General features: G+C 51.5%; 1 protein-coding gene across 5 annotated transcripts; it reads right to left on the reverse strand.

Moving 5' to 3' along the window:
• Positions 1-1,571: 1,571 nt before the first annotated feature.
• Positions 1,572-26,975, reverse strand: RANBP3 (RAN binding protein 3). Of its 5 annotated transcripts, none has more exons than XM_033136667.1 (18): positions 26,886-26,975; positions 19,326-19,381; positions 16,125-16,298; positions 12,880-12,916; positions 12,044-12,130; positions 10,255-10,326; positions 10,082-10,147; positions 9,614-9,706; positions 8,354-8,460; positions 8,021-8,110; positions 7,405-7,508; positions 7,171-7,249; positions 6,262-6,364; positions 4,811-4,935; positions 3,285-3,375; positions 2,660-2,802; positions 2,131-2,311; positions 1,572-1,901 (listed from the first exon to the last, which is right to left on the reverse strand). In XM_033136667.1, the coding sequence occupies exons 1-18, from the start codon at positions 26,923-26,925 to the stop codon at positions 1,858-1,860; spliced, it is 1,692 nt and encodes a 563-aa protein (XP_032992558.1). In that variant the 5' UTR covers positions 26,926-26,975; the 3' UTR covers positions 1,572-1,857. The 5 variants fall into 5 exon arrangements, with proteins under 5 accessions (XP_032992558.1, XP_032992556.1, XP_032992557.1 ...); XM_033136665.1 differs by having other exon boundaries at positions 3,285-3,405; XM_033136666.1 differs by lacking the exon at positions 26,886-26,975 and adding an exon at positions 23,506-23,599 and having other exon boundaries at positions 3,285-3,405.
• Between the last annotated feature and the right edge of the window lie 35 nt (positions 26,976-27,010).

The following is a 27,010-nucleotide window of genomic DNA, read 5'->3' on the forward strand; positions in this document are numbered from 1 at the left end:
GGGTCCTAAGGAGGCAGACGCCCCCTGCCACGCCTGCGTAAACGCACATCTTGCAAGTCTCTCTCTTTTTAACGCCGAGGACCGGATTTTCCCACCCAATTTTCTCCGAAGGGCTTTAAAAATAAGAGTCGGAAAAGGCCTGCGCTGGAGGAGCCGTCCTGCCGGGGGGGGGGGCAGGAGCTTGGGCTGCTTTGCCCCTCAAGGGGCAAGAGAACTAAAACTAGAACTCCCGCCTCTCCAGATTAGCTGGGAGTCGTAGTTCAGCTGCACCAAGGCTCCCCACCAGGCACGGCTCTGTTTACTTGGGAACTGTGTGCCCAGCGGGGGTAACTGCCTGCTTTTCCAAATGTACTCCGTGGATCGGTGTGTTCCCCCCTCTCCGCCTTCTTCCCAGGCGTTTCATGCGCGGCTTGGCTGAGATGCAGGGAGCCCCAAATCCCCCTTGCGCCCCCGTCCAGAACCTGAAGGATGTGATATCCAGTTCCCGGCCACATGCGCTTCAAGGCTGCCTCCGTTTCACCCCGGGGGCATCTTCAGCGCCCACTAGAAATCCAGAAAAAGATGGAGCGAGCCATTTTTGGCCGGCAGAGAATACGACCCCCCCCCCCCCTTCCAGGGCACGTTCCGATTTTTAAAATAATAACAACACACAGCAGCAAGATTTTACCAAGCCAGAAAAGAAATAAACACCCCCCCCTGAACCCCAGGTAGGCTGATCAAGGGGAAAGGCCCTTGGGGTGGGTATCTCTTTCTCTCTTTGTGTGCCCAGCAAATATTCCCAGGTCAGGCAGGGTGCGGGGAGCAAATCAAAGCCCCCTTCTCACCCTACAAATCGGCTGTTTGGCGCCGTGACAAGACCAGGAGGGAATTTGGGGGGGGGGGAATTTGCTAGGAAGGAAAAACCAACACACAACTGGGGGGGGGCTACCTTTCAAGAAGTAGTTTCTGCCACGACTGAAGCCAGGCAAACCAGTAGTAATAATAATAACAGCAACAAACCAGAGGAAGGATTCGGCCTGGTGAGATGGAACCGGGGGAAAAAGGCAGAGTTTTAAAAAGATCCCCCCCCCCAAAAAAATTAGCGAAGCGTCTCTTCGTGTCAGCCACGATTGGGTGGATGTTTGGGGACGAGGCGAGGAAGGAGAAAACACGACAAGAGACGTCCGTCGGAAGAAAGGTGGGGGCAAAAGGTTCTTCTGCCGGGGCGAGTGTTTGTTTTCAAAAAAAGGAGGAAAAAACGGCAAATGGGGGGGGGGGGAAGAGTCTTCCGTGTGGAATCCAGCAGGGATGGCGGTCGGAGGAAGGTTTCATCCGCGGCGCAGGCCTCGAGGGATATTGGAGAGGAGAATTGGGAGGTTCCCCGTGGGCAAGTCGTGGCGAGTCTCAGGGTGCCTCCCCCCACCTCAAATATTCACCAAGTGTGGAGAGAGGGGGGTGGCAGAGAGAGGAAGGGAGGAAAAGGGGATTTCTCTCCTCCCTGGGCTCATCAATATGATGAGCATTCTTTTTTTCTTTTTTTTACATGTCCCAAAACCACATTCAGCCTGTTTTGTCCAAAGTCTGCTGCGTTTCGTTTTCTCGTTTTAATATGGAATCAACAGATCCGCCCCCTGCCCCGCCCCCCCCAAAAGTCCAACGCACGATGGGGGAGGAAGGGGGAAAAGAAGAAGAAAAAAAAAAAAACCAGAACTGGGATGTGCAGAGTTCGTCAATCTCGATCGCTTCCGTCGCTGCCCGGAGCAAGAGCTGGTCGGAGGGAGGGCGTCCCTCCCCGCCCCGCAAGAGGGGGGGTCTGTAAAGTGGGCGGTGGTGTCGGTGGGGGGCGGCGGCTCTTGCCGGCGGCGCGGATCGTGGCTGCTATGTGCCGCCTGTCGTCTGCCCGTCCCCTTCGTTGGTGGGACCTGCGGGAGGGAGAGAAGGAGGCGCTGCAAAACCAGCCGCTGGTGCTCACCTAGGGAGACCGGAGTGCAGCTGCAGGCGACTAGAGTTATTCTCCCCCGCCCCTAATGCTTCGTTATGAATTTCCTGCAGCCGTCAAATAAATCCGCATGAGTTGCAAATAAAACAAAGCCCCCGGTCTAGGAAACTGAAACGTGGGAGATTGTTTAAGGCCCCAGGGAAATTGCTCACCACTTCCAGGCGACCCTGACGGGGCGAGGACGTCGTCGTCGCTGTCTTCCTCGTTGGACTGGGTCACTTCAGGCTCCGGCGCCGCGCTGCTGGCTTCCTGCTCCTGCTCCACCCGACTCCGCAAGGCCAGGATCCGGTGGTGCAAGGCCGCGTAGAGCTGCCCCGTGTCTTTGGAGCTGGCCTGGGGGGCAAAGAACGGCTCAAAAGCGGGCGGGGGGCGCCCCCTCCACCTCTTCCCTCTTCTTTCTTCCTAATGTAACCCTAATGAAGGGGGGGGCAAACTAAGGCCTTCCTCAGGCTAATCTGCTGAGACCCGGAGATGTCGTTTGTTGTGGCTCCACCGCGTCCAGACGCCACAAGTGCGGACACGAGTCTTTCCGCCCCTTGCGCTGAATTTCATTGGCTGTTTTGTGCCCTGCTCCCTTGTTTCGGAGGAGCCTGAAGTCACAGCTCCCCATGGGGCCAGCGGACCCGACTTCCGCCCCCCCTGCCCCTTGTGAAGGGGCCGAAGCACAACCCCCCTCCTTACCGATATAAGGAAGACCTTGACTCCTTGGTCCTCTGTGTCCATCGCTGTGATTCGGATGCTCTTTTCGCTGGCTTTGTCAATTTGCATCTGAGCCCACAGTTTGGTGTTCAGGATTAGCCGAAGGCTGCCTTGCGTTCTCATCACTGAGGAGAGAGAGATTTGAAAGAGCAACCAGGCGTTTTATTTCGGATCACAGCGTCTCCACCCCCATCATTCTGCCCAGACACTGGGGTCCCTCTCCCAAGGGCCTTCTGGCGGTTCCCTCCCTGCGAGAAGTAAGGTTACAGGGAACCAGGCAGAGGGCCTTCTTGGTGGTGGTGCCCTCTCCCAACAGATGACAAGGAAATAAACAACTCCCTGACTTTTAGAAGACATCTGAAGGCAGCCCTGTGTAGGAAAGTTTTTAATGTTTGATGTTTTATCGTGTTTTCAATATTCTGTTGGGAGCTGCCCAGAGTGGCTGAGGAAACCCGGCCAGGTGGGTGGGGCATAAATATCATCACTATCACCATCATCGCATCATCTTGCTGCCCAAAAGCTCCTCCTCGTTTCAGTTGGAATCAGTGGCCTATGAATATCTTTCTACGGAAGTGATCTGTCTCCTGCTCTCTACACCTGCCCTTACCAAGGCGCGACTGTAGCGTCCCGTCGTCTGTGGAAGCCATGTCGTTCAGCCTCAGGAGTCCCCGGCCTCTTTCGACCCAAGACTGGGAGTTCTTATCAAAGACAAACAACTTGCATTGTATCTGCAACAGAGGAAAGGGGCTGAAGAACGTTAACAGCGAAGGCAGCAGAGATCGAAAGCTGCAGGAGGAAAGACTGCCGTTCCCAGCAAAGCCCCGCGAACGGGAATTCCAGGACGTGCCCAGCACAGAAGGCAGCGGCAGCAGCAGCAAGGAGCATCTGTGGGAAGAGGAAGCTGGAGCATGCGCAGAGCACCGAGACTGGCGGGAATGAGGCTGCGAGGGGAACAGGGGCCGCCAGTCAACAAGGTGCCAACTCAGAATGGCAAACCAAGTCGATGGACTATGCCAAACTGGCAAAACTAAATGGGTAGCTCAGAAATCAAGAAGACAAGAACTTTATAAAACAAGGGGCAAAGTTTGTGATTTATATACAAGGGTTTTAAAACACACTTGTAATGTACAGCAGTGTTTTTCAACCTTTTTTGGGCAAAGGCACACTTGTTTCATGAAAAAAATCACGAGGCACACCACCATTAGAAAATGTTAAAAAAATTAACTCTGTGCCTATATTGACTATATATAAAGTAATTTTTCAATTTTTCCCACGGCACACCAGGCAACATCTCGTGGCAGGAACAGTGGTTGAAAAACACTGATGTACAGAATCTTTGGATAAGTCAGGAAGACAAGAATTTAGACAAGCAGGGATATGCAGCTGAAAACAGATTCAAATGGACCCATGGAAGGGATGGTAGTTAGGGGGGGGGGAGTCAGGAGATTCAATCTAGATAATTAGATTTAGAAGCTCCTGCAGCCAATTGGAAGCTGCGCCTTCGTTTTTGAACGGTTTCGGGAGTGAAATGGACTTCCAGAACGGATTAAGTTCAAGAGCCAAGGTACGGCTGTATATTATTTTATATTTAGGTAAAGGGACCCCTGACCGTTAGGTCCAGTCACAGACGACTCTGGGGTTGCGGCGCTCATCTCGCTTTATTGGCCGAGGGAGCCGGCGTCCAGCTTCTGGGTCATGTGGCCAGCATGACTAAACCGCTTCTGGTGAACCAGAGCAGCGCACAGAAACGCCGTTTACCTTCCCGCCGGAGCGGTATGTATTTAACTACTTGCACTTTGATGTGCTTTCAAACTGCTAGGTTGGGTAGGAGCTGGGACTGAGCAACGGGAGCTCACCCCGTTGTGGGGGTTCGAACCGCCGACCTTCTGATTGGCAAGCCCTCAGTGGTTTAACCCACAACGCCATCCACGTCCCATTTTTTATATATTTAGTATATTATATAGTATATTATATTATGCTTGTATAGCTTAGTCCACCCTTCTCCCAAATCACTTCTGACAGCTGCTGTGCTTCCGACCAATCCAGCTGTCTTGAACGTTGCCAATGGGCTGGTCCCTGCAGAGATGGCATGCTGGGGTGCAGCCGTTGCCCCCGCCCGCTTCTCCTGCTTACCTGTAGAACGTTGCTCTCGGCTTCTTCCCCCGTGATCACCTCCACCTTCTCCAGAAGACACCTCCTGGCCGTTGCCTTCGTGTAGGCTGCAGCAGACTCGGCTAGCGACTCTGAAATGTTGTTGGCTGGAGAACGGGTAGGCCACGTTATTATTAAAATTAAAATTCAATCTATACCGGTTTAAACGTCACAGACACACAAATAATAATAATAAAAACACAGCACGTAACTCACACAAAAAGAGAAGAAAACAGTACAAGGCGGAAACACAAAAACATTCCAGCCATCGACTTCTGACCTCCTTGCTGTGGGTTCTTTGCTTCCTCGATACTGGTCTCTATTTTTAAAATAAACTTAGCCTGTATTATATCTTATTTGTGTTCTTTATACCATATGCAATTCTGATAATTACTCAAAGCATTCCAAAGTTTTAATATGGGGACAATGTTCTTTTAAATACTGCCTATGAATCTCCCATTCCTTTTTAAGCTTTTGGGTCGACCGATCCCCGATCTTTTCCGTCGCATTCACTAGTTCCACGTACAATTTCCGAGCACAATTCAAAGTGTTGGTGCTGACCTTTAAAGCCCTAAACGGCCTCAGTCCAGTAAACCTGAAGGAGCGTCTCCACCCCCCATCGTTCAGTCCGGACACTGAGGTCCAGCTCCGAGGGCCTTCTGGCGGTTCCCACAATGTGAGAAGCCAAGTTACAGGGAACCAGGCAGAGGGCCTTCCCGGTAGTGGCGCCCTCCCTGTGGAACTCCCTCCCACCAGATGTCAAAGAGAAAAACAACTACTAGACTTTTAGAAGACATCTGAAAGCAGCCCTGTTTAGGGAAGCTTTTAATGTTTAATAGATTATTGTATTTTAACATTCTGTTGGAAGCCGCCCAGAGTGGCTGGGTATAAATAAATTATTATTATTATTATTATTATTATTATTATTATTATTATTATTATTATTATTATTATTATTATTATTAAAGCAGTTTAACTTTCCACTCCTCTTTCGATGGGATCTTATCTCCTTTCCACCCTTTGGCAATCAGCATCCTTGCTGCCGTTGTTGCCTACAAAAAAACCCTGTTTTAAACATTGTTTAAAACAAGTTTTAAAATTTGTTATATATACCGGTAAGTTCCCAAAAGCTCTTCATTTTATTTTTTTGTAACCCCACCACATGTGGTACATCGTTCCCTCTAGCTCTCTACACCTCCGGCACAAATTTGAGTTGGTTTTGTACATTTTGGCCAATTTGCTGGGGGTGTATAGCATCTTCATAAAGCGCCACAACACGAATGGTTCCTCCCCTCCCTGCTTTGACATACAGGTCGAGGAAGTGTGCAGCTGCCAAAACCCATCAGACTTCTGCGCGTGTGACTCTTGAGTCGACGGACCCCGAGGGAGCGGCTCCTGGGAGACGGGGAGAAGAGGGAGCCCAGCGACCGTACCTTTCTCGGGAGTGGCTTCTTGCGACGAGGATTCCGAGCCCGAATCTCCGCCGGCGTTCTCCTTGATGCTGTCTGTACTGGCTTCGCTTGACTTGGGGGGGCTCTGCCGGAAAGGAGCGACGGTCAGAAAACAGGGGCGCTACTGAGGAAACGCTCCAGGCTGGCTTCCAGGGGCTGAATCCCGCTGGTAAGTTGAGCTGGCTGCCCTGCAATAAGTTCCCACCTGGGTGGGACTTGCCCACGAGTATTTGAATTCTGGAATAGACTCCCCAGGGAGGTTGTGGGCTCTCCTTCCTTGGAGGCTTTTAAGCAGAGGTTCGATGGCCATCTGTCAGGGGTGCTTGAGCTGAGATTCCCCCTGCATTGCAGGGGGTTGGACTGGATGACCCTTGGGGTCCCTTCCAACTCTACAATTTTATGATTCTATGAAACCAGGACACTCAAGCACCCCATTCCATCTTTGCTGCCTAAATCTACGGAACAGTCAACCGAAAGCTCTCAGGAGCAATTGAGATGGCTGTCAGAACCTCGATTGCCCCCCAAATGGAGAGGGAAAAAGATTTGTTTTCACTTTGGTATTCAAAGAATTGATTGAGTGATTGAATTTGCACCCCGCCTTTTTTACTGCTGGGAGCTCAGGCGATGTGCACGGTTCCCCGCACTTCCTCCTTCTATCCCCACAACAACCCTGGGAGGCCGGCTAGGCTTAGAGGCGGACACTGGCCCCCCAAGGAACCTTCACAAGTCATTGCGGGGCCTCAGAGGGGGAGAAACATGCAGGACGCCTCCAGCTCCTGGGAAACAAAAAGTGATATATAGAAATGCAGCAAACAGGAAGGCAAACAGATGGTCAGTGGCCTCGCAGGGATGCTGTTCTCCGTCTCCGGGAAGAAGGAAGGTGCCACTCACCAAGACTCTCTCGCTCATGTTCTGGCCAAACACAAACTTGTTGCTGGGGGCCTCGGCGCTGTGCGTAGAGTTTTCTATGCTGCAGGGGAAAGAGGAACGCTCTGTTTCCCCCCTGCAATAGCAACATGGCAGACTCGCCGCCTTCTCGGTGCAGAGGAACGAGGGAAGGCCTGGGGTTCAAGGCTGCTGCAGAACCCAAGGAGAGCGAGGAGAAGGGGAGGGGGAATTCCCCACCTGGAGCTGATGTACTGGAGGAAGTAGTTTGTGGCCAGAGGTGCCTCCGAGTTGGGGAGCCGGGAGTTCTGTGCGTCAGCGGCTCCGTCGGCTTCGTCCCCTAGCTGGGATGGAGACGGGGAACAGTGAGGGGGTGGGGAGGGCTAAGGGTGGCCGTTGCCTCCCTCTAGCTCAGTTTATTATACATAGGACAGGAAAGCACTGTAGAGGGAAGGGGGGGGCAGATGGGGCTCATCCACCTGGGAAGGGAGCCCGTCGAGGAAAACGCTGACCCGAAACTTTGTGGGACATCTTTGGGAGAAGAAAAGGCTGAGAAATAAACCCAACAAAAATCTGGAGTCCCCAAGGCAGTTGGATGACGCCTTGCACAGCTCCTTCCTCACCAAAAACGTCTTGCTCTGATTTCCTTTGGCCCCCCCATCAGCGAGGCCGAGGGGGGGGGTCTTGTCATGTGGGCAGCCCAGGACCCCCAGACACACTACCCAGGCTTGCACCCCGGGGAGGTCACTTTGATGCTGCTCACACAGCTATTTGGCTTCACTCCCTTGTCTCTCAGGACAGATGGGTGCCAACAGTACTCCCACTCCGCCCATCATACTATCAAATTTACGCGTACCTTCACACGGTCCCTTAGGTTCTGCCCAAACACGAAGGACTGTGGCGTGTTCTGGTCGGCCTTCTCTGTCTCCGAGGTGCTGTTGGACTCCTTAAGCAACGCACAAAAACAAACGGTTGGAAAGCACCACCAAAACAGCTAAAAGTTCGGGAGGGATACTGGCCTAAAAAAGTGTGTCTTTGGGAGCCAGGGAATGCCTGTACTGAGGGAGCCCCCCGTATTCCTGCAGCAAGGGTGCCCCCCCAACACCACAAGCCAATCATCAAATTGCAGAATAAAAATCCAGGACCGGCAGACGAGACGCTGGCCCACGTCCTCCCTCCCGAAACTCACCTTCTCCTCTGTGTCGGGGCTTTTCGGCACGGCGTTTGTTGCAGATTCCGACACGGCGGACACGGGATCCGGAGGGATACTTACGCCGTTAGTCCCGCTGCTTGGAACTGCGGCGGAGAAAACGCCCTGTTTAAAAGCACGCAAGGAGCACCGGCTTCGTTCTGCCAACAGCCCTTATTTCTCTGCGGCGGTTTTGTTGGGTTTTAAAAGCGGGGCAGAATCGCAAGGGCTGAAGCAGAGCCTGGCCGCGGGATCAGGCCCGTCTCGTCCAGCATCCTGTTCTCATGTTGGCCAGGCAGGAGCCCCGAGGGGAAGCCAAAAAGGGGGACCTGGGCACAGCATTCAGGAGCACTGCTGCTTCCAAATGTATGCAAGAACACACACATCCATGACCCAGTTTTACCATAAAGCGAAATCAACACAGTCGTATCTTGGATTCCAAACACTTTGTGAGTCAAACGTTTGTAAGTGACTGTTCCGGTTTGCGAACTCTTTTTGGAAGCTGAACGTCCGGTGCGGCTTCCGATTGGCTGCAGGAGCCGCACTTTGGTTTGTGAATGTTTTCGAAGTCAAGCGGATTTTCAGAACGGATTCCGTTCGACTTCTGAGGTACGACTGCACATGGATGGGTTGGGTTCCATCAGCACAAGGAGTTTGGCTTGTGTGACAGAAATCTCCCTTTGCCCTGGAGGGTTGGGTGAAAACCCAGAACACGTTTCGGGGTGTGTGGTGGCGGTGATTAAGTTCCTTTGAGATAACAGTGGTCTCCTGCTTCGGGGGCTTCCCTTTGGGGGTCTCTTTGGGGGTAAAAGATCAAGGTCAAGGACCCCTGGGAGGTTATGGGGCTGCGGCACTCATCTTGCTTTCAGGCCAAGGGAGCCGGCATTTGTCCACAGACAGCTTTCCGGGTCATGTGGCTAGCAGGACTAAACTGCTTCTGGCGCATGGCGGAAACCAGAGTGCCCGGAAACGCTGTTTACCTTCCCGTCCCAGCACTATTTATCTACTTGCGCCGGCGTGCTTTCGAACTGCTAGGTTGGCAGGAGTTAGGACAGAGCAGCAGGAGCTCACCCCATCATTGTGGGGATTCCAACCGCTGACCTTCCGATTGGCAAGCCCAAGAGGCCCAGCGGCTTAGACCCCAGCACCATCCTGGTTGGACAGGATGTTGGGCTTAGATGGGGACCCTCTTCCTTGCCAGAAACAAGTCTCGCTGCTCCCTGCGCCTGGGTGCTTCTCGCGCCCAAGAGAGTCACTTGCCTGTTTGCGAGAAAGCCTTTGGCTGGGGGGCTTGTAATACTGCCGGGCGCAGGACGCTTCTCTGCTGTTCCTTCGGTTTCTGGCTGGGGACCCCTGCAGGGGAACAAGAACAGAAGAAAGGATTCCCTGGGGTCTTCTGCCCTTGGGAGATGGACCCTGGTGTCCGGGTGGAGACACTCCTTCAGGGATACAGGGGCGAGGCCGTTTTGGGCTTTCAAAGTCAGCACCACCAACCCTTTCAATTCTGCTTGGAAACGTCCTGGGGACTAATGACCTTTGGGGAACAGCTGCTGTCCCTCAGCCTAATCTACCCCACGGGGCTGTTGTGAGAACGTGGGGTGGGGGACCACAGACCCCACCTCAAGCTCCTTGGAGGAAAGGTGGAATATTAACCTAATCATACCAGCAGCACATAGCCCCCTCCCCCTGGTTTTTCCAGTGCCTTCAGGTAAAAAAGTCACTCCTTACCTGCGCTGGGCGCCTGGCCATGGATGAGAGTGGGAGGCTTCAACCTGAATCCAGTGCTTTTTTCCTCTAGAATGAAAAATGAAAAACATTGCCCCCTCTCTCTCTCTCTCACTTCCAACACTGGGAGGGGGCGAGGAGGCAGGAGCGACAGGCAGCTCAGCCAAGACCCTCACCTGGCTCAGAGTCGGAGTTCCCCGCCGAAGGCTCACATAAGCTTGATGGCATAAAGACATTGTTCTTTGTCACTGGAGGAGAGAGGGAGGAGGGTGAGAGAGGGTGCTCAGAGCCCCTATTTTGCTGCCCGCCCCCAGAGAATCAGCATAAGAGGGCAGTAAGTGCGGAAGCTAGGAGAGATCTGTGTTCAAATCCCCACCCCAACTTCTTTTCTAAAGAGTATGTTTCCTTTTTTCCATTTCTGATTGCTTTCTTGATTGATAACTCTATACCAGAAATGTACAATAGATGTTATAGGCAAAATGAGAAACAAAAAAACCCCACAATTATTCATTTTTTAAACTAATACTTGCTTTGTACATCCATTTGTGATTCAATTTGGCAAGACCTCCGATCTTCCCGTGTTCCTGAATTGAATTCCTTAAATACGCGCTTAAACTTTACTCTCCCCATGTTATTTACCTTACTATAAATTTTATTTTATAAAATTATCCTATTTACACACCGAAGCTCAATCAAAACCTGCCAACGGATTGATCTTTGGACAATGTTTATTTACATAGACTCTGTATATATCCCACTCTCTGACAAATTTTCCATCTGTAACGTTCTCTTAGCCTTGCTGATAATCCTGCCAGCTCAGCGCACTCTCTTATTTGATTTTGCCAGTCTAATTTGGATGGGATATCCTCTCCCTTCCAGCCTTTTGCAATTAGAATTCCGGCAGCAACCGTAACATACATAAAGACTCTCCTGAACTTTTTGGGGATTTCATTATACATAATTCCTAGCAGGAAGGCTTCAGGTTTTTAAGGGAAAGAGCATTTAGAGTATGTTTCCAACTGTCCCCGGAAAGGTTAGAGGACAAAACACGCAGCTTCCTTCTAAGCAATTTCTACAAAATGGGAGTGCGTATTTTCCCTGGCGCTGAGGAAAGACCCCCTGTTGCAGTTAAGAGAGCAACAGCAAGAGAGAGAGAGAAAGAGAGAGAGAGAGAGAGAGAGAGAGAGAGAGAGAATGCTTGTGTGTGTGAAATCAATACTGAGTGGTATCCCCAACCAGGACACCGCTGGCTCCCCACAATAGGTAAAGATAAAGGGACCCCTGACCATTAGGTCCAGTCGCGTCCGACTCTGGGGTTGTGGCGCTCATCTCGCTTTACTGGCCGAGGGAGCTAGCGTCCAGCTTCCGGGTCATGTGGCCAGCATGACAAAGCTGCTTCTGGCAAACCAGAGCAGCACACGGAAACACCGTTTACCTTCCTGCCGGAGCGGTACCTATTTATCTACTTGCACTTTGACGTGCTTTCCAACTGCTAGGTGGGCAGGAGCTGGGACTGAGCAACAGGGGCTCACCCCGTCGCAGGATTCGAACCGCCGACCTTCTGATCGGCAAGCCCTAGGCTCTGTGGTTTAACCCACAGCACCACCTGCGTCCCCACAATAAGCATATGTAAAAACAGAAGGCAAGTTTTGCAAGATGAGGCCAACAGCCCATCTGCCCCAAAGCCATTTCATTTCCCGCTTAATTTGCACACCCGCTTTCTCCAGTGCTAGACAGGGAATGGGCAATTTGTATCACAGCCGTTCCTTCCGATATCAGCCTTCCCCATCCAGCCCAGCACAAAATCTGGAGCCCAGAGCTGTGTTTCCTGGCAGCCACTCCCATTCCCAGATCTACCTCCCCTTCCACTCCGAGCTGAAATGCAGCAAGCCCCCTGAGAAAACACATGTCCCCCTCTCCTCCTGAGAAAGGATGGGGAGGATGCACCCAAGTCGCCCCCTTTACCTGACTGCGAAGGCGGGAACTGTGTGAGGGAAGAGGTCCTTTCGCGCTTGACGGGGGGGCAGTAACTCCCATCCTCTCGGTCGGACTCTGTGGGGAAGGAGAGAGAGAGAGAGAGAGAGGGTGAAAGGGAAGCACTTTGTGCCGTCTCAGCCTTCGGGGTGGAAACCCGGCTAGCAGGAGGGACCACCTGGAAACAGGCTTTGGAAACAGATGGGCACTCCTCTGGCGGCCGTGTCTTCCATGCCGGCCCTGCCGTGAGGAAGAGGGGGGCAGCAGCCGAGGGGCGAGAAGCGGCCAGAGCTGTCACTGCCGTGTGGCCTGCCCTGTGCCTGCTACGGTGTCTTCCCACCAGTTTCCGAGTAAGATTCAATTACTAGCCCAACTGGTTTGTTTGTGCCCTGGGAGAGGGTGCTTTCTGGTCCTCAGGTGGCAAAACGTCTTGAGCCTTAAGGAAGGGGGCGCCTGCGGTTCCCAAAGTGCTGCTGGCCTCTGACTCCCGGTAGCCTTGGCCGGCCAGCTCACAACTCTCCCTCCCCGATCCCTTGCCTCTGCTGCCTGGCCCTCCCCTGGAACCTGCCTCCTCCCTCTGCCCAACGCGAGAGCCGGCATCCCTGACTGCAGGGAGGTTTCTTTACTTGTGGGAGTGAAACCCTTGGCCGGAACAGCTGGAGTGAAATAAGCCCATGCACCCTGGCCGGTGACGCAAAGATTTCGGCCTTCCGCACAACCCATCCCGACAGTGTCTCTTTCTGGCACAGCGGGATCATCACCCCGAGAATGGGGATTCGGGGCGCCTCTGGACTGTCTCTAGGCAGCGGACACGAGGTCTCCCTCACCTTCCCCGTCTTCTGGACTCGACCCATCTGCTGACCTCTGTAACAAATATATATATACACGCGTGTAAGAGTTAGATTGCATCTCTCTCTCTCACTCACACACACACACACACAAAATCAACAACAGCAATCTTGTGGCACACCCAAGAATTGCCCCCATCTCTGAATAGGTTGTTTCTCGACTATGGGATTTGGTGTTGCTGGAGGAGGATCTGAAGGAGGAAGTCTTGGTCCACTGTGCGCTCTCTCTCTCTCTCTCTCTCTCTCTCTCTCACACACACACACACACACACACACTTATTGAGAATCCAAGCCTTGGCAAATCGCCCACCTTGAAAACAACTCATGAAAGCGAAAAGGATCTGGCGGTTAAAGTGCCTAAGACCAGTTTGCGAATGCTTATAGGAAGCTGGACGTCCGACGTAGCTTCTGATTGGCTGCAGGAAGCCGCACCTTGGTTTCCGAGCGGTTCCAGGAGTCGAACCGACTCCCAGACAGATGAAGTTTGAGAACCAAGGTACCCCTTTATATGCATACATGGCAGCTAAGAAGGTCCCACAGGTCTATGCGAGTGTCTGGATTTAGCACACTCCAAGTTTACTTTTAAATCTTTTAAGTTAAGAAGAAAAGAAAAGCAAGCAGCTGTTTTAATTCAGGCGGCGGGACCCTTTGTGATGACAGAGCAGGCATCCTTTCCCTCTTGGAATGCGTTGCTAAGCACTCGGGAAGTCATAGAATTGTTCAGTCAGAAGGGATGATATTCCATGTCCTCTTCAACTCTAGTTACTAGTTATCTGAAGAAGTGTGCATGCACACGAAAGCTCATACCAAGGTGCTACTGGGAGGAATTTTTTTATTTTGTCTCTCCAACTCTATGACCCAAAGGATCCTCTGGCCCAACCTCCTGCAATGCAGGAATCGCAGCTGGAAAGCCCACCACCTTCTACTGCCGAAGAAGACCTGTTACTGCCAGGAAGTTCTTCCTAATGTTTTGCACAGCTGGATAACCGTGAAAACTTTTCTTTAAAAATGAATTTTTCTGTATTTCTTTTCCTCCCCGCCCCCCCACGCCAAAAGCTATTTGACGCTATTAAAAAATCAATTAAAGGTAAGTAAAAAATGGCCCAAAACACAGAACAGGAGAGCAAGTTTGGGAGAGTTGCATCCAAGGATGGAACAGGAGGAGGAAGGAGGGAAGGAGAACTTCCATTTCAGGATACTCAGGCCAATAAATGGGAAATCTGTGGCCCTCCAAATGTTGCTGTGTCTCCAATTCTCGTTCCCTCCCGTTGGAGGCCATGCCGGCTTCTGGGGCTGATGGGTGCCCTGAGCCCCAGCGGCGTCTGGGGGGGCCACCCTGGGGGGGGGCAGGGGGCGGATTGATTTCAGAACGCTGCCAAGGCTGAAGCGCTGTCCCAGATTAAATAGCGAGGGTGCCCTCTTCACTTCATACTTCCAAAAATGGCAGGCGGCAAGTGTTCTGTTGGAAGAGAGACACCTCCCTAGCGCACCTTCCTCTCCCTCGCCCCCTCCCCCCTCCAAGAACCAGGTTGCCTTCCATTGAAGGGCACTGGCTCAGGGGTGCAGCGCCTGCTCCGTTTACAGGCCTTTGGTCCCCAGGTCGCCAAAGGCCCCGTCGGCATATCCATACCCCTGCCTGAAACCCTGGAACGCTGCTGATGCCAGTCGGCGTGGGCAACGCAGAGCTAGGGTTCAAATCCCCACTTGGTCATGAAGCTCATTGGGTGAGCTTGGGGTCAAGTCGCAGCCTCTTCACCTATCTCGCAAGGTTGTTGTAGGGCAGGGGTCAGCAAACTTTTTCAGCAGGGGGCCGGTCCACTGTCCCTCAAACCTTGTGGGGGGGCCAGACTATATTTTGAAAAAAATAATGAATGAATTCCTATGCCCCACAAATAACCCAGAGATGCATTTTAAATAAAAGCACACATTCCACTCATGTAAAAACACACTGATTCCCGGACTGTCCGTGGGCCGGATTTAGAAGGTGATTGGGCTGGATCCGGCCCCCGGGCCTTAGTTTGCCTACCCATGATGTACGGAGTAACTGAGGGGGGGGCGAAGGTGGGAGATAAATGCAACAAATGAGCTCTTCTTCCGCTGACCTGCTTAAGAAAGCTGGAGGGCCCAGCCAGAGGGCGATGCCCATTGCCAACCTGGCACCCAGAGATCTCCATGCGGTTGCAATCAGACTCACGCCAGTTGCAAAACGGGCCTGGCACCTGGGGGATTTCGAAAACTGGGCACTCCTGACCTGGAAACACCCCATGCTCCCCCTCACCCCCAAAAGTATGGGTTCCCGCATCACTTTGGGCTCTTTGGAACGAAGGGCAGTATAAAAATAAAACCAATACCACCCCTTTTGTATTTCTATCCCACCCTTGCCTCGGAACTCGTGGGGCACCTGTTAGCCGTTTTAAACCTCTAAAAACAGGACTGCATCCTTGGCACTCTCAAAGACAACACCCTGTTTCGTTCCCTCCTGTACCGAGCACACCTTCACCCACCCCTGTCCCATAATTTCCACTTAATGCGCACCCAACCACTGTCCAGCCCAATCTCGGAACACCTGTTCCATCCTGAGCTTGACCCTCCCAAGGCTCACACAGCGGCCGGCCACCCTCACCCTCACCCCCGAATACAGGGCAAAGGAAGCCTGTTTTGGTGTCTCCAGGCCGGGCTGGCCACGTTTGTGCCCTCCCAGCAGCCAGCAGGGCCAATGGTCAGGCCTGAGAGCGGATGTAAAGTCAGAGGCTTTGGGAGGGCATCCAATTCCTCGGCCGGCATGGAGACGGGTGTGGGGACCCCTCCTCTGTGGACCACGCCTCTCGCTGGGACGGCTTCCTGTCTCCATCAAGTACCCTGAACTGTGACAATCTGGCCAGCCTACTGTACAAGGAACCACATTGATTGCACGGCCCCCTTTTTTTTGCCTCTGGCCCTCCGAAAACTGCACCCTTGGGGGAATGGAGTCCTCGGGCAGCGGAAATTAGGAGAAACTGTATCCTCTTCTCCCAGCACTGCTGACATTTGGAGGGAGAAACCAAAGCTCTGGGAAGGCATTTGTGCCGCTGCAGACAAGTTAAACTGCAAGGCTGGGTTTATATATATATGTGTGTGTGCAGAGAAAATGTACACTTTGGGGTTGGGGCGGGGGGGGGGGAGAAACAGAACTCAAGAGAGAGTTTCCATGGAAGGCCTTTCCGGCCAGCTCTTCCAAGACTTACCCTCGCCAGTCCGGGCCGAACCGGAAGAATGCGGGAATCGGCCCCTGGGGGGGCGGGAGCCTCAAAGTTGCACCCCCCTGGTGACTTGGGGTGACCCGCAGGCCGGCGAGGAGGCTCTGCTTCTCCCGGGGGGTCCTCGCCCGAGTCCGACACCCCTTTTTGCTCTGCAAGGGACTGGGGGGCAAAGGAGAAGAAGAGCCCTTCAGTGCCAGGCAATGGAAGGAGGGAGAAGGGCGCGGGGGGGTGTCCATTGGGAGCCGGGCATCACCACTAGCATCACGGTCCCACAGCGTGAAGGCCCCCATGGCGTCCCCTGTGTTTTGGGCACTGGGTTTGGTTCTCGGGGCAAGCAGGCCTCCTGAGGTCCTACCGTCTCCCATCAACAACCCACCCCCCCTTGAAAAAGAGAGATGAGACCCCAAGGAGTCTGCTGTTCTACAGAGCAGTTTACAAAAAAACAAAGACAACAAACCAGTACAGTGGTACTTCGGTTCTCGAACATAACCCGTTCCCGAAGACCGTCTGACTCCAAAACGTTCGAAAACTGAGTCTGCACACTCAGTAGAGAAAATTGAAAAACGCTGCAGAAGCCATTCGAAAACGGAAACATATACTTCTGGGTTTTTGGCATTCGGGTTCCAAAACGTTCGCCAGCGGAGACATTTGAGAACAGAGGTACCGCTGCACGAGGAAAGCAAAAAATCCTTAAACCGCCACGGATCGCTTTGCAAGGCTGCAGCAACACACACAGGCCTTTCCAAGCTGCTTTTACGGGTCTATGTTGGGATTGTTTTCCAAAGCGCCCCCTCCCCTGAACTATACGGCCTGAACTTGCAGGTCTCTTCCTAGGTCCTTTGGAAAGGCAGAATTTACGTGTTACTATCCTCACTGCCATGTGCAACGGCCCTGCAGAGCAGGCTTCGTCTCCGGCATGGATAACACCCATGCGCTAGATAAGATTATTGTGGCTACTTCACACATCCAGAGCGCCTAAAGAAAATGATATGAGCCAGGCACCTATAAGAAGATCAGGCTGTCCCTGCCTGTGGGCTCACAATCCAACATATGCAACACAGAAAAAACAGAACTGCACAAGCAAAGGTGGGTGGATTCAAAACTGAACACCCCTTCCGATAAAACGCCACATTGCCAAGCTATTCAAAGCACAACTTTTTTGTAGGGGTGGCTCAAGGGAAGTCAGCCTTAAAACTGCCTTAGACCAAAACACATAGACAAAATAATGATATTAAGACTCAGCCCTATGGGCCCGGGTATATTTCCACTCTGATTTGACAGAGAAAACACGCGATTCTCAAGTCCAGCAGAAGCCAGTGGATTCTCAGGGCAGCAAAGTCTACTGTGTTCCAACAAACACCACGGGGCAAAAAACCCAAAGGAGTTGCAAAGCCGCTGCAAAGAAATCAGGGCCACCGTCCAAATGATTTTTAATCCACCATTCATAGGATTGCCTATAACAAAATCAGCCCATGGGTAAAATGAACAATTGCTCCCAAAACAAGGGGGATGTGAAGCTTTGGGCTTTAAGATTGGGGCCAAGGTAGCTCCCTCGGCCTGAGGGCTGCCCTCCCTTCCCAGGGGCCACGTTGTGCCAATGGAGGGAGGGGCGAGAGGCAAAACCGGGCAGCGGAGCAGCAGTTACCTTTGTACAGTAGGCTAGATTTTACACATATTTGTGCATGTCCGCCCCGCGATCCGGACAACCAAGAGGGGCCGTCAGAGTCTAAGGACACACCCCAGCCAGCCCCCCTCCAAAAAAACCAACACCACCATTCAGGGAAGGGTGCAAAGGGTGAGGAGGGGTGAGTGGTTTGGGGACAGCACCAAAGGCCACATTCTCCCTCACCCCTGCTTAATATACGGGGTGCCCTCTGGAGGCAGCTTCGCCTTCATTACATCTCTTTGGGTGCCAGGCAAAAACGTCTCTCTATAACTGGGCCTTCGTATTTCTGCGGCCTTCTGATGGTTTTTGCAAGAGGGGGTTATTGGTTTGCTTTTTGTTCTGTTCTGTATTTTGCATTCCTGTTTTGCATTTTTACCTTGTGAACCGCCCTGGGATCTCTGGATGAAGGGCAGTGGGCAAATTTAGCAAGCAAATAAAATAAAAACGAACAAGATAGTACGCACCCAGGCGTGTTGTGGCAGGCGGAAATCGTAGAAGGCGCGACGCTTTCCCCTTTTTGTGAGGCGAGGAGCTTTTTATCAAAGGTCTGCATTAAATTGCGTCAAATTTGTTCTAATAAAAAGAAACCTGCCTCCCCACTGATGGAGGACCTTTCTAGTTGATTGAGGAAAGGCCCAAATTCAAGCTCTGTCGTCTCCTGGTAGGACCCCCCTCCCCAACAGTCCCGCCCTCGTTCATACTGGGACTGAAGTCCAACAAAGTCTGGAGAACACAGACAACACTGACCCTCTCAAATTGACAGTCAATTCTTCGGCTGATTCAAAGTGGGGGCGTTTCGCTCTTCCCGACTGAACCAACTGATCTAATCGAGTCCTAACTGCGACTCTCTCACCATCAACCTCACTCCCACCAAGAGACCTTTCAGGTCCCGTCAACAGCTCCCAGCCTGACCTATCTCGGGGGGTCCTTGGGAAGAAAACAGTGGAAAGGGGAAGGAAAAACAGGCATGCCACACGGAGCTCCTTGGACTAAAGGTGGGATACAAATCAAGCGAATAAATAAGGGAGCCATGCCCAGTGTTTTCACAGTGTCTACTCTGAGTAGGACTAACATGGGATGCACCCCCCCCCACTGCCATATGATTGTCTGGTTGCGAGCTGCCCTGCAGGATGTAAACGTGAAGACGTTAGCTGGGGAAGACTTGCAAACCTTTCCATTTCTGCATAGAAACCTTGCTGTCCTGAACCAAGCCTCCTCAGGGCCTGCCCAAAGCAGGGCTGCTCCCTGGAGGCTTCCTGGAGATTTCTGAATGTGGGCGCAAGGAGCCTTCAGTCCCCCAGAGGCTGAGGAACTACAACTACCAGCAGCCAGCCCTGTCGCTGTCCAGGGACGATGGCAGCTGTCGTTCAACAGCAAGTGGAGGGCCAAAGGTTCCCCGAACCCAGCTTCACAAGAAGGGGTGCGTGTCCCTCTCAGCCCTTAACCTCGCCTTCCCAGCAAGAGCCGTCTACTTGCTGGGCAACACTGGGAAGCCCCCTCTCCAAGCCCTGGTTCCTTACCTTCTGTGCTTTATCCTTCTGAAACACAAAGATGGGAGGGGCGATGGCTGGCTTTTCTGCAGAGAGACAAAAAGCAGAAAGGAACTCGAGTTAACTCAGAAAGCACAGCCTGCTGCTGTCTTCACAAACACATAACCACACACCGTGTGGTATCCGGAAACAAGGACCTTCGGAACTCAGGTCCCACTGAACAGGCAGCCACTGAGTGGGGGGGGGAACATCCCCAGAGCCAAAGGTATTTTGACATTGCGTCCTCAGAAGTGTGCACGGAACTGAGACCACAACCGCTACAGAAAGACAACCTCGTTGTTATTTATTAAGTGTCTTTGCCGCTTTTTACAACTCTGAGCACCTTGCAAAAAAAAATTATGTACAGGACTACAAAGCAACAGCGAAGGTCAGCAACTTCCTATCTTCCTTATTCAGAGCAATGAGGACTAGAATCTTAGTCAATTTTACAGGAAAGGGCCGCAGCTTAATGACAGAGCACCTCTTCTGCATGCAAAGTCCCCAGGATCAATGCCTAGTGACGTCTCTAGGTAGCGCTGGGAATGTTCACCGGAGAGCTGCTGCCAATCAGAGTAGAAAATACCTACCCTGCACCTGCATGATTTACCAAAACAAAACAAAACCCAAACCTATAAAATATGAAACAATAAATATAGGCACTTACTAAGTGCTCATCCACAACCACCAAGAAAATATCCAGCCCAAAACATCACCAAAACAAGCCACCCTGCTTGGGAGAACAGAGAATCTTTGCCTGGCACCTGAAATCTGACAACGTGGAGCACCCAGGCATGAGACCGCGGGGAGGAGCATTACGCAGTTGGGGAGCCACCACTGATGAAGGGCTGGTTCTCTTGCTGCCTCCCAGAGGGAAGAGGCCGTCCTTGAGGGGTACACCGGTGGGTCCCAAGCAGCACAAAGGTCTTTATAGGTTCAAACCTTCTGACTGAGCTTGGGAAACCCATCTGAGAGCCAGAGCAGTCAAGCCAGAATTCAGCTTTTGTAAGGCCCAGGAGACCTGGCTACCGTAATTCCGTAACCAGCTTTAAACTATATTTCCAAAGCATAAACCAGCCATGTTTCTGGGCAGCCAAGTGACATCTTGCTCTGTCTAGTGATGGTCTTCTGAGCTCCTTGGGCAGGCAACCTAACGGGATATGTTCACGGACTTAAGACTGCATCTGTCCAGAATGTCTCCTTGGCTAAATGAAGCAGAACCTGCTGTCAAGGAAGCTACCAAAAACAAAACACAACAAAACAAAACACCGGCCTCCCAGCTGCAAGAAGGTCTTTGAAAAAGGGGAAATCATTCACTGTGATCTAGCCGGGCTGCTAGATTCAGGGGGTCCAGTTCTCAAAGTGGTCAGCCAGGGTAGCGCCCAAGAAGATCCTGAATGCAACAGGATGCAACTCTCCCACTAGCAGCCACAGAACTTTATCCTCCAAGCAATCTGTCTATAATCTTAAAGTTTAAAGGTAAAGGTAAAGAGACCCCTGACGTTAAGTCCAGTCGCGGATGACTCTGGGGTTGCGCGGCGCTCATCTCACTTTACTGGCCGACGGGGAGCCACATGGCCAGCATTACTAAGCCGCTTCTGGAGAACCATAGGCAGCGCACGGAAACGCCATTTACCTTGCCCGCCAGAAACGTACCTATTTATCTACTTGCACTTTGACGTGCTTTTGAACTGCTAGGTGGGCAGGAGCAGGGACCCGAGCAACGGGAGCTCACCCTGTCAATTGCGGGGATTCGAACATGCTTAGGGAGTGGTATATTCACCTGCCTCAGGCTAGGCTGTGGTGCCCAGAGATTACTGCACTCTGTCTCTTGGAAATCACCCGAAGTGTCTTGTAACGCAGAAAGAGGCCATATCTCAAGTCGGACCACTGCTCAACCTAGCTCAGCACTGACTAACTACACTGACTGGCAGCTGTACCTTGCAGATGTTGCCGGGAACAGAATCCTGGACGTTCTGCCTGCAAGGCAGGTGTCCTACGGCTGAGCTATAGCCTTTTCTGAAAATGGGAAAGGACCAAGAAAGGCGTTCTTTGAAGCCCGTCTTTCTTTCTTTTTAAATCACCACTTCTTGGTGCTGGATGGGGCTGATGGGAGCTGCACTTCAGAACATCTGGAAAACCCAAGTTGGTGAAAGGAGATTTATTTGGGGGGGGGGAGGCTGTTCTTAACGTGTTAGCATATTTGTTGCTTGCCTTTGAAATTCTGCAATTTGAGGAGAAAAAAAGGGTTTTAATAATGTTATGACAAGGTGGTTTTGAGGAAACCATCCTCCCTTTTTTCATTATTCCAGGGCAGGCTACAGAAAGAGAGGAAGGGGCTGCTTCAGGCCAGGCACTCCACCTATGGCCAGGGGCACTGTCTCCTCTTGCAATTTATTCTGGGGTAGCCAAGGGAAATTAGTATCAGCAAGAGCTTATCCCCTCCCCACAGCGAGATTGTCCTATTCAATCTCGATTTCAGGGGATCCTTTTTTTAAAAAAAAAGAAGCATGCTTCAACCACCTAGCAATAATAATAATAATAATAATAATATTCACACCCTGCCCACCTGGTTGGGTTTCTCCAGCCACTCTGAGCAGCTTCTAGCACATATAAAAACACAATAAAACGTCTAGGCATTAAGAACTTTCTGATACAGGGCTGCTTTCAGATGTCTTCTAAAAGTGGGGGCGTGGCTTCCAAGGGCTAAACTCTGCCTAGGTGGTGCTGTTCGCCCTCACCATGCTCAGAGGCACCCTTGGCCAATTATTGCAGCATCTGCAACAGGCGACAATAATATTGCATAGGACTGAGCTTTGAAGCTCTTTATTAAGAACAGAAGAGCCCTGCAGCCGAATCGGGACCCTAGCGCCATCTAGTATTCTGCAGGGGAGGGGAATTTGCCTCCAGGAATTTGCCTGATTCTGTCAACAGGGTGCTTCTCCCCTCCCCCACTTTTCATGCACAGTGTCCTCTGTCCATGCTCAGAGGAACTGTTGCATTCACCCTACTATACGGCATAACAGAAATCCACTACTGAAGTTACAATTGGGAGAAAAAGAGAAGGGAAAGGAAGCAAGGGCTTTCTGAGGATAGATCCATTTCCCGCTCCACCCATGCTCAGAGGCACTCTCGCCTCCCATCATCTATTCTTCCTGAACCGGGCTTGGTTTCCCCTTTCCCTACCTAGCTCAATTCTCTCTCCCTCTGCTGATCCTCTCCTTTGCAGTCTAAAACACCTACCTGCACCAATATGCGCAATACATAAATACATATATATATATATATAGGGGGGAGGAGCAGGAGGGGGCAGCTGTTCTTAATCTGGTCTGCTCCTCAGCCCAAGCACTCTCTGCCTATGCTCAGAGGCGCTGCTACCTCTCAACATGTGATAAATTTTTATGTGAACAGCCCTGAGACCTTTGGGTTTAGGGCAGTATAGAAATTTAATAATAATAATAACAACAATAATATAATTGCCTCACCGTTTATTTCCACGAGGAAACGGAGGGGGGCTCCTCCTCCAAACAAGCCCAGGCTCAGAGGTCCTGCCGCCTCTCATCCTAAGCGGGACTCCACTTGCTGGCGCCACTCTGCCCATGCTCAGAGGCACGCCTCCCCTCGGTTTCTGCAGCCCTCCCTCCGCCCGCCTCCCCTGGGGCAAGCACTCTGCCTACGCTCAGAGGCACTGCTGCCTCTCAACATCCATCATGCCCTTATTTCACGAGGAAACGGGGGGCGGGCCAGAGGTGGGGCACGCCAGGCTCCTCCTCCTCCAAAGAAGACCAGGAGCTCTGCCCATGCTCAGAGGTTCCTGAGCGTAACTCCACTTGCTCCGCCCGGGCACTCCGCCTATGCTCAGAGGCACGGCTGCCCTTCGTTCCGAGGGGCTCGGAGTCTGCAGCCCTCCCTTCGCCGTTCAGTCCTTCCCCTCGCGCCAGCACTCTGCACATGCTCAGAGGCGCCCTCTCCCCGCCTCAGAGGCTGCTCCCTTTGTCCGGCCTGGCCGCGCCCTACCTGGGCCGGGCCTGGCGGGGGTGGGCGGCACCTCCTCCTGGGTCTGGCGGGCGGCGCCTCCCTACGCGGCTCCCCCCCCGCCGCCGCCTCCCCGGGCCCCCCGCCGCCCCTCGCCCTCCGCCGCCGCCTGCCCTCCTCCCCCCCCCCGGCCGCCTACCTTCGTTAGCCAGGTCCGCCATTTTACTTCCTCAGCCACTCCCCACAATACACTGCGACGACCACGGGCAAAAGAGCCGCTCTGCCCGGCCTGAGGAGGCGCACGGGGCGCGGGGAGCGCATGCGCGGAGGGGCGTGGCGTGTGGCGAGAAAGACGACCGGGCGTGGGGGAGGAGTCGCCGTGGCAACGGTCCGCTTCTTCAGAGGCGCCTGCGCCTGCGCGGCCTCCTGGCTACCCGTCCTCCACAGTCCGGTCTCCCGCCAAAGCGCATGCGCACAAGGACGTGTGGAGAGGAATCACCGTGGCAACGCCCCGCCTCCTTAAAAGCGCATGCGTGAACTGGCCCCCCCCCGCCGTCCCAGTCCGGTCTTCTGTCCAAGCGCATGCGCAGAAGGGCGTGTGGAGAGAAAGACCAGAGGGAATCACCGTAGCAACGCCTCGCCTCCCATCGGCAGAGAAGAGTGTCTCGCGGGGATAAGATTTTTAAAAGGGCTTTCGCGCATGCGCAGTGCTCGCCGGGCTTCGCTCGTCCGGCGTTCTGCCTCGAACAACTTCGGGAGTGTGATGGCCGCATGCGCAGAAGGACGTCATAGAGGGGACGCCCCCTAACGACCAAAAGGCGGAACTGTCGCTTGGGTCTTACTTTCAATACAGCGCCAGGCCAGGTTACAATATTAGTTATTACCGTAAGTGGCAGGATTAATTACCATCCCAATTAATATTCACCATCAGTGGCAATATTGAACGTTTAATATCTATTATATAGAGTTACAGCACTCTTATTTTTATTATTATTAAATAGAATACTAATATAATAGTTTATTATTAAATGCAATGTTGTTGTTCAGTCGTTCAGTCGTGTCCGACTCTTGGTGACCCCATGGACCAGAGCACGCCAGGCACGCCTATCCTTCACTGCCTCCCGCAGTTTGGCCAAACTCATGCTAGTTGCTTCGAGAACACTGTCCAAGCATCTCGTCCTCTGTCGTCCCCTTCTCCTTGTGCTCTCCATCTTTCCCAACATCAGGGTCTTTTCCAGGGAGTCTTCTCTTCTCATGAGGTGGCCAAAGTACTGGAGCCTCAACTTCAGGATCTGTCCTTCTAGTGAGTACTCAGGGCTGATTTCCTTGAGAATGGATAGGTTTGATCTTCTTGCAGTCCACGGGACTCTCAAGAGTCTCCTCCAGCACCATAATTCAAAAGCATTAACTCTTCAGCGATCAGCCTTCTTGATGGTCCAGCTCTCACTTCCGTACATTACTACTGGGAAAACCATAGCTTTAACTATACGGACCTTTGTCGGCAAGGTGATGTCTTTGCTTTTTAAGATGCTGTCTAGGTTTGTCATTGCTTTTCTCCCAAGAAGCAGGCGTCTTCTAATTTCGTGACTGCTGTCACCATCTGCAGTGATCATGGAACCCAAGAAGTGAAATCTCTCACTGCCTCCATTTCTTCCCCTTCTATTGCCAGGAGGTGATGCGACCAGTTGCCATGATCTTAGTTTTTTTTATGTTGAGCTTCAGACCATATGTTACGCTTTCCTCTTTCACCCTCATTAAAAGGTTCTTCAATTCTTCCTCACTTTCTGCCATCAAGGTAGTATCATCAGCATATCTGAGGTTGTTGATATTTTTTCCGGCAATCTTAATTCCGGTTGGGGATTCATCCAGTCCAGCCTTTCGCATGATGTATTCTGCATATAAGTTAAATAAGCAGGGAGACAATATACAGCCTTGTCGTACTCCTTTCCCAATTTTGAACCATCAGTTGTTCCATATCCAGTTCTAACTGTAGCTTCTTGTCCCACATAGAGATTTCTCAGGAGGCAAATGAGGTGATCCGGCACTCCCATTTCTTTAAGAACTTGCCATAGTTTGCTGTGGTCGACACAGTCAAATGCTTTTGCATAATCAATGAAGCAGAAGTAGATGTTTTTTCTGGAACTCTCTGGCTTTCTCCATAATCCAGCGCATGTTTGCAATTTGGTCTCTGGTTCCTCTGCCCCTTCGAAATCCAGCTTGCACTTCTGGGAGTTCTCGGTCCACATACTGCTTAAGCCTGCCGTGTAGAATTTTAAGCATAACCTTGCTAGCGTGTGAAATGAGTGCAATTGTGCGGTAGTTGGAGCATTCTTTGGCACTGCCCTTCTTTGGGATTGGGATGTAGACTGATCTTCTCCAATCCTCTGGCCACTGCTGAGTTTTCCAAACTTGCTGGCATATTGAGTGCAGCACCTTAACAGCATCCTCTTTTAAAATTTTAAATAGTTCAGCTGGAATATCATCACTTCCGCTGGCCTTGTTGTTAGCAAGGCTTTCTAAGGCCCATTTGACTTCACTCTCCAGGATGTCTGGCTCAAGGTCAGCAACCACATTTTCTGGGGTGTATGAGACCTCCATATCTTTCTGGTATAATTCCTCTGTGTATTCTTGCCACCTCTTCTTGATGTCTTCTGCTTCTGTTAGGTCCTTTTCCACTTTTGTCCTTAATTGTGGTAATCTTTGTACGAAATGTTCCTTTCATATCTCCAATTTTCTTGAATAAATCTCTGGTTTTTCCCATTCTGTTATTTTCCTCTATTAAATGCAATACCAATTATTAAATATTAAATGGTATCTGAAGAAGTGTGCATGCACATGAAAGCTCCTACCAAGAACAAACTTAGCTGGTCTCTAAGGTGCTACTGGAAGGGATTTTTTATTTTGTTTTAATTATTAAATACAATACTGATATAATACTAGTTATTGTTATCTGTATTTTATGCATTTTGCAATTATAGAATGCATATTAGTCTTTTAAGTTATCATTTTAATATTACATTTTTTTCGCTGCTTTACTCAAAAACAAAAAAAGCCTCAAACTGACTTAACAACACAATCAAATATAAGTTAACTCAATTAAAAGCCCTTTTTCTGATTACATTTCTGTCTTGCTTTTACTCCCATGCACTCAAGTTTCCCTGGCTCCCTTCTGCCTCTGTTCCACCCTCAACAGCAACCCTGTGAGGCAATATTTTTATTTTATTTTACCCTTAAAATTTCTATATTTCCCTTCATCTCAAGATCACAGGGTCGCTTGCGATACGAAAGCTTATACCAAGAACAAACTTAGTTGGTCTCTAAGGTGCTACTGGAAGGAATTTATTTATTTATTATTTTGTTTTGACTAAAAAAAAACGTGGCATAATGACAAATGAAAACCCTCCCTGCAGAGGTTGAAAGGCCGTAGATGGTTTAATAAGCTAAAGGCTTATTGTATTTCCTTACTGAAAACTGCGACGAATCCCCTGGGTATGGATTGTGATTTCTGGACAAGAGAGATTCATTAATTCATTAATTAAATTCATATAAACCTGCCATGTTTTTAAAATCCTCACCTACCTCCCCAGCCAGCGACCCACTTCACTGTTTCCCAGAACATCCAGGGGGCTGCCCCTCTCCTCAAGCCCAGAGCTTCCACCTCATCCCCCTCCTCTGGGCGACTGGGGCAGGGAACCCCCCCCCCA

Source organism: Lacerta agilis, chromosome 18 (assembly GCF_009819535.1).
Source record: "Lacerta agilis isolate rLacAgi1 chromosome 18, rLacAgi1.pri, whole genome shotgun sequence".
In the NCBI taxonomy this organism is placed as follows: domain Eukaryota; kingdom Metazoa; phylum Chordata; class Lepidosauria; order Squamata; family Lacertidae; genus Lacerta; species Lacerta agilis.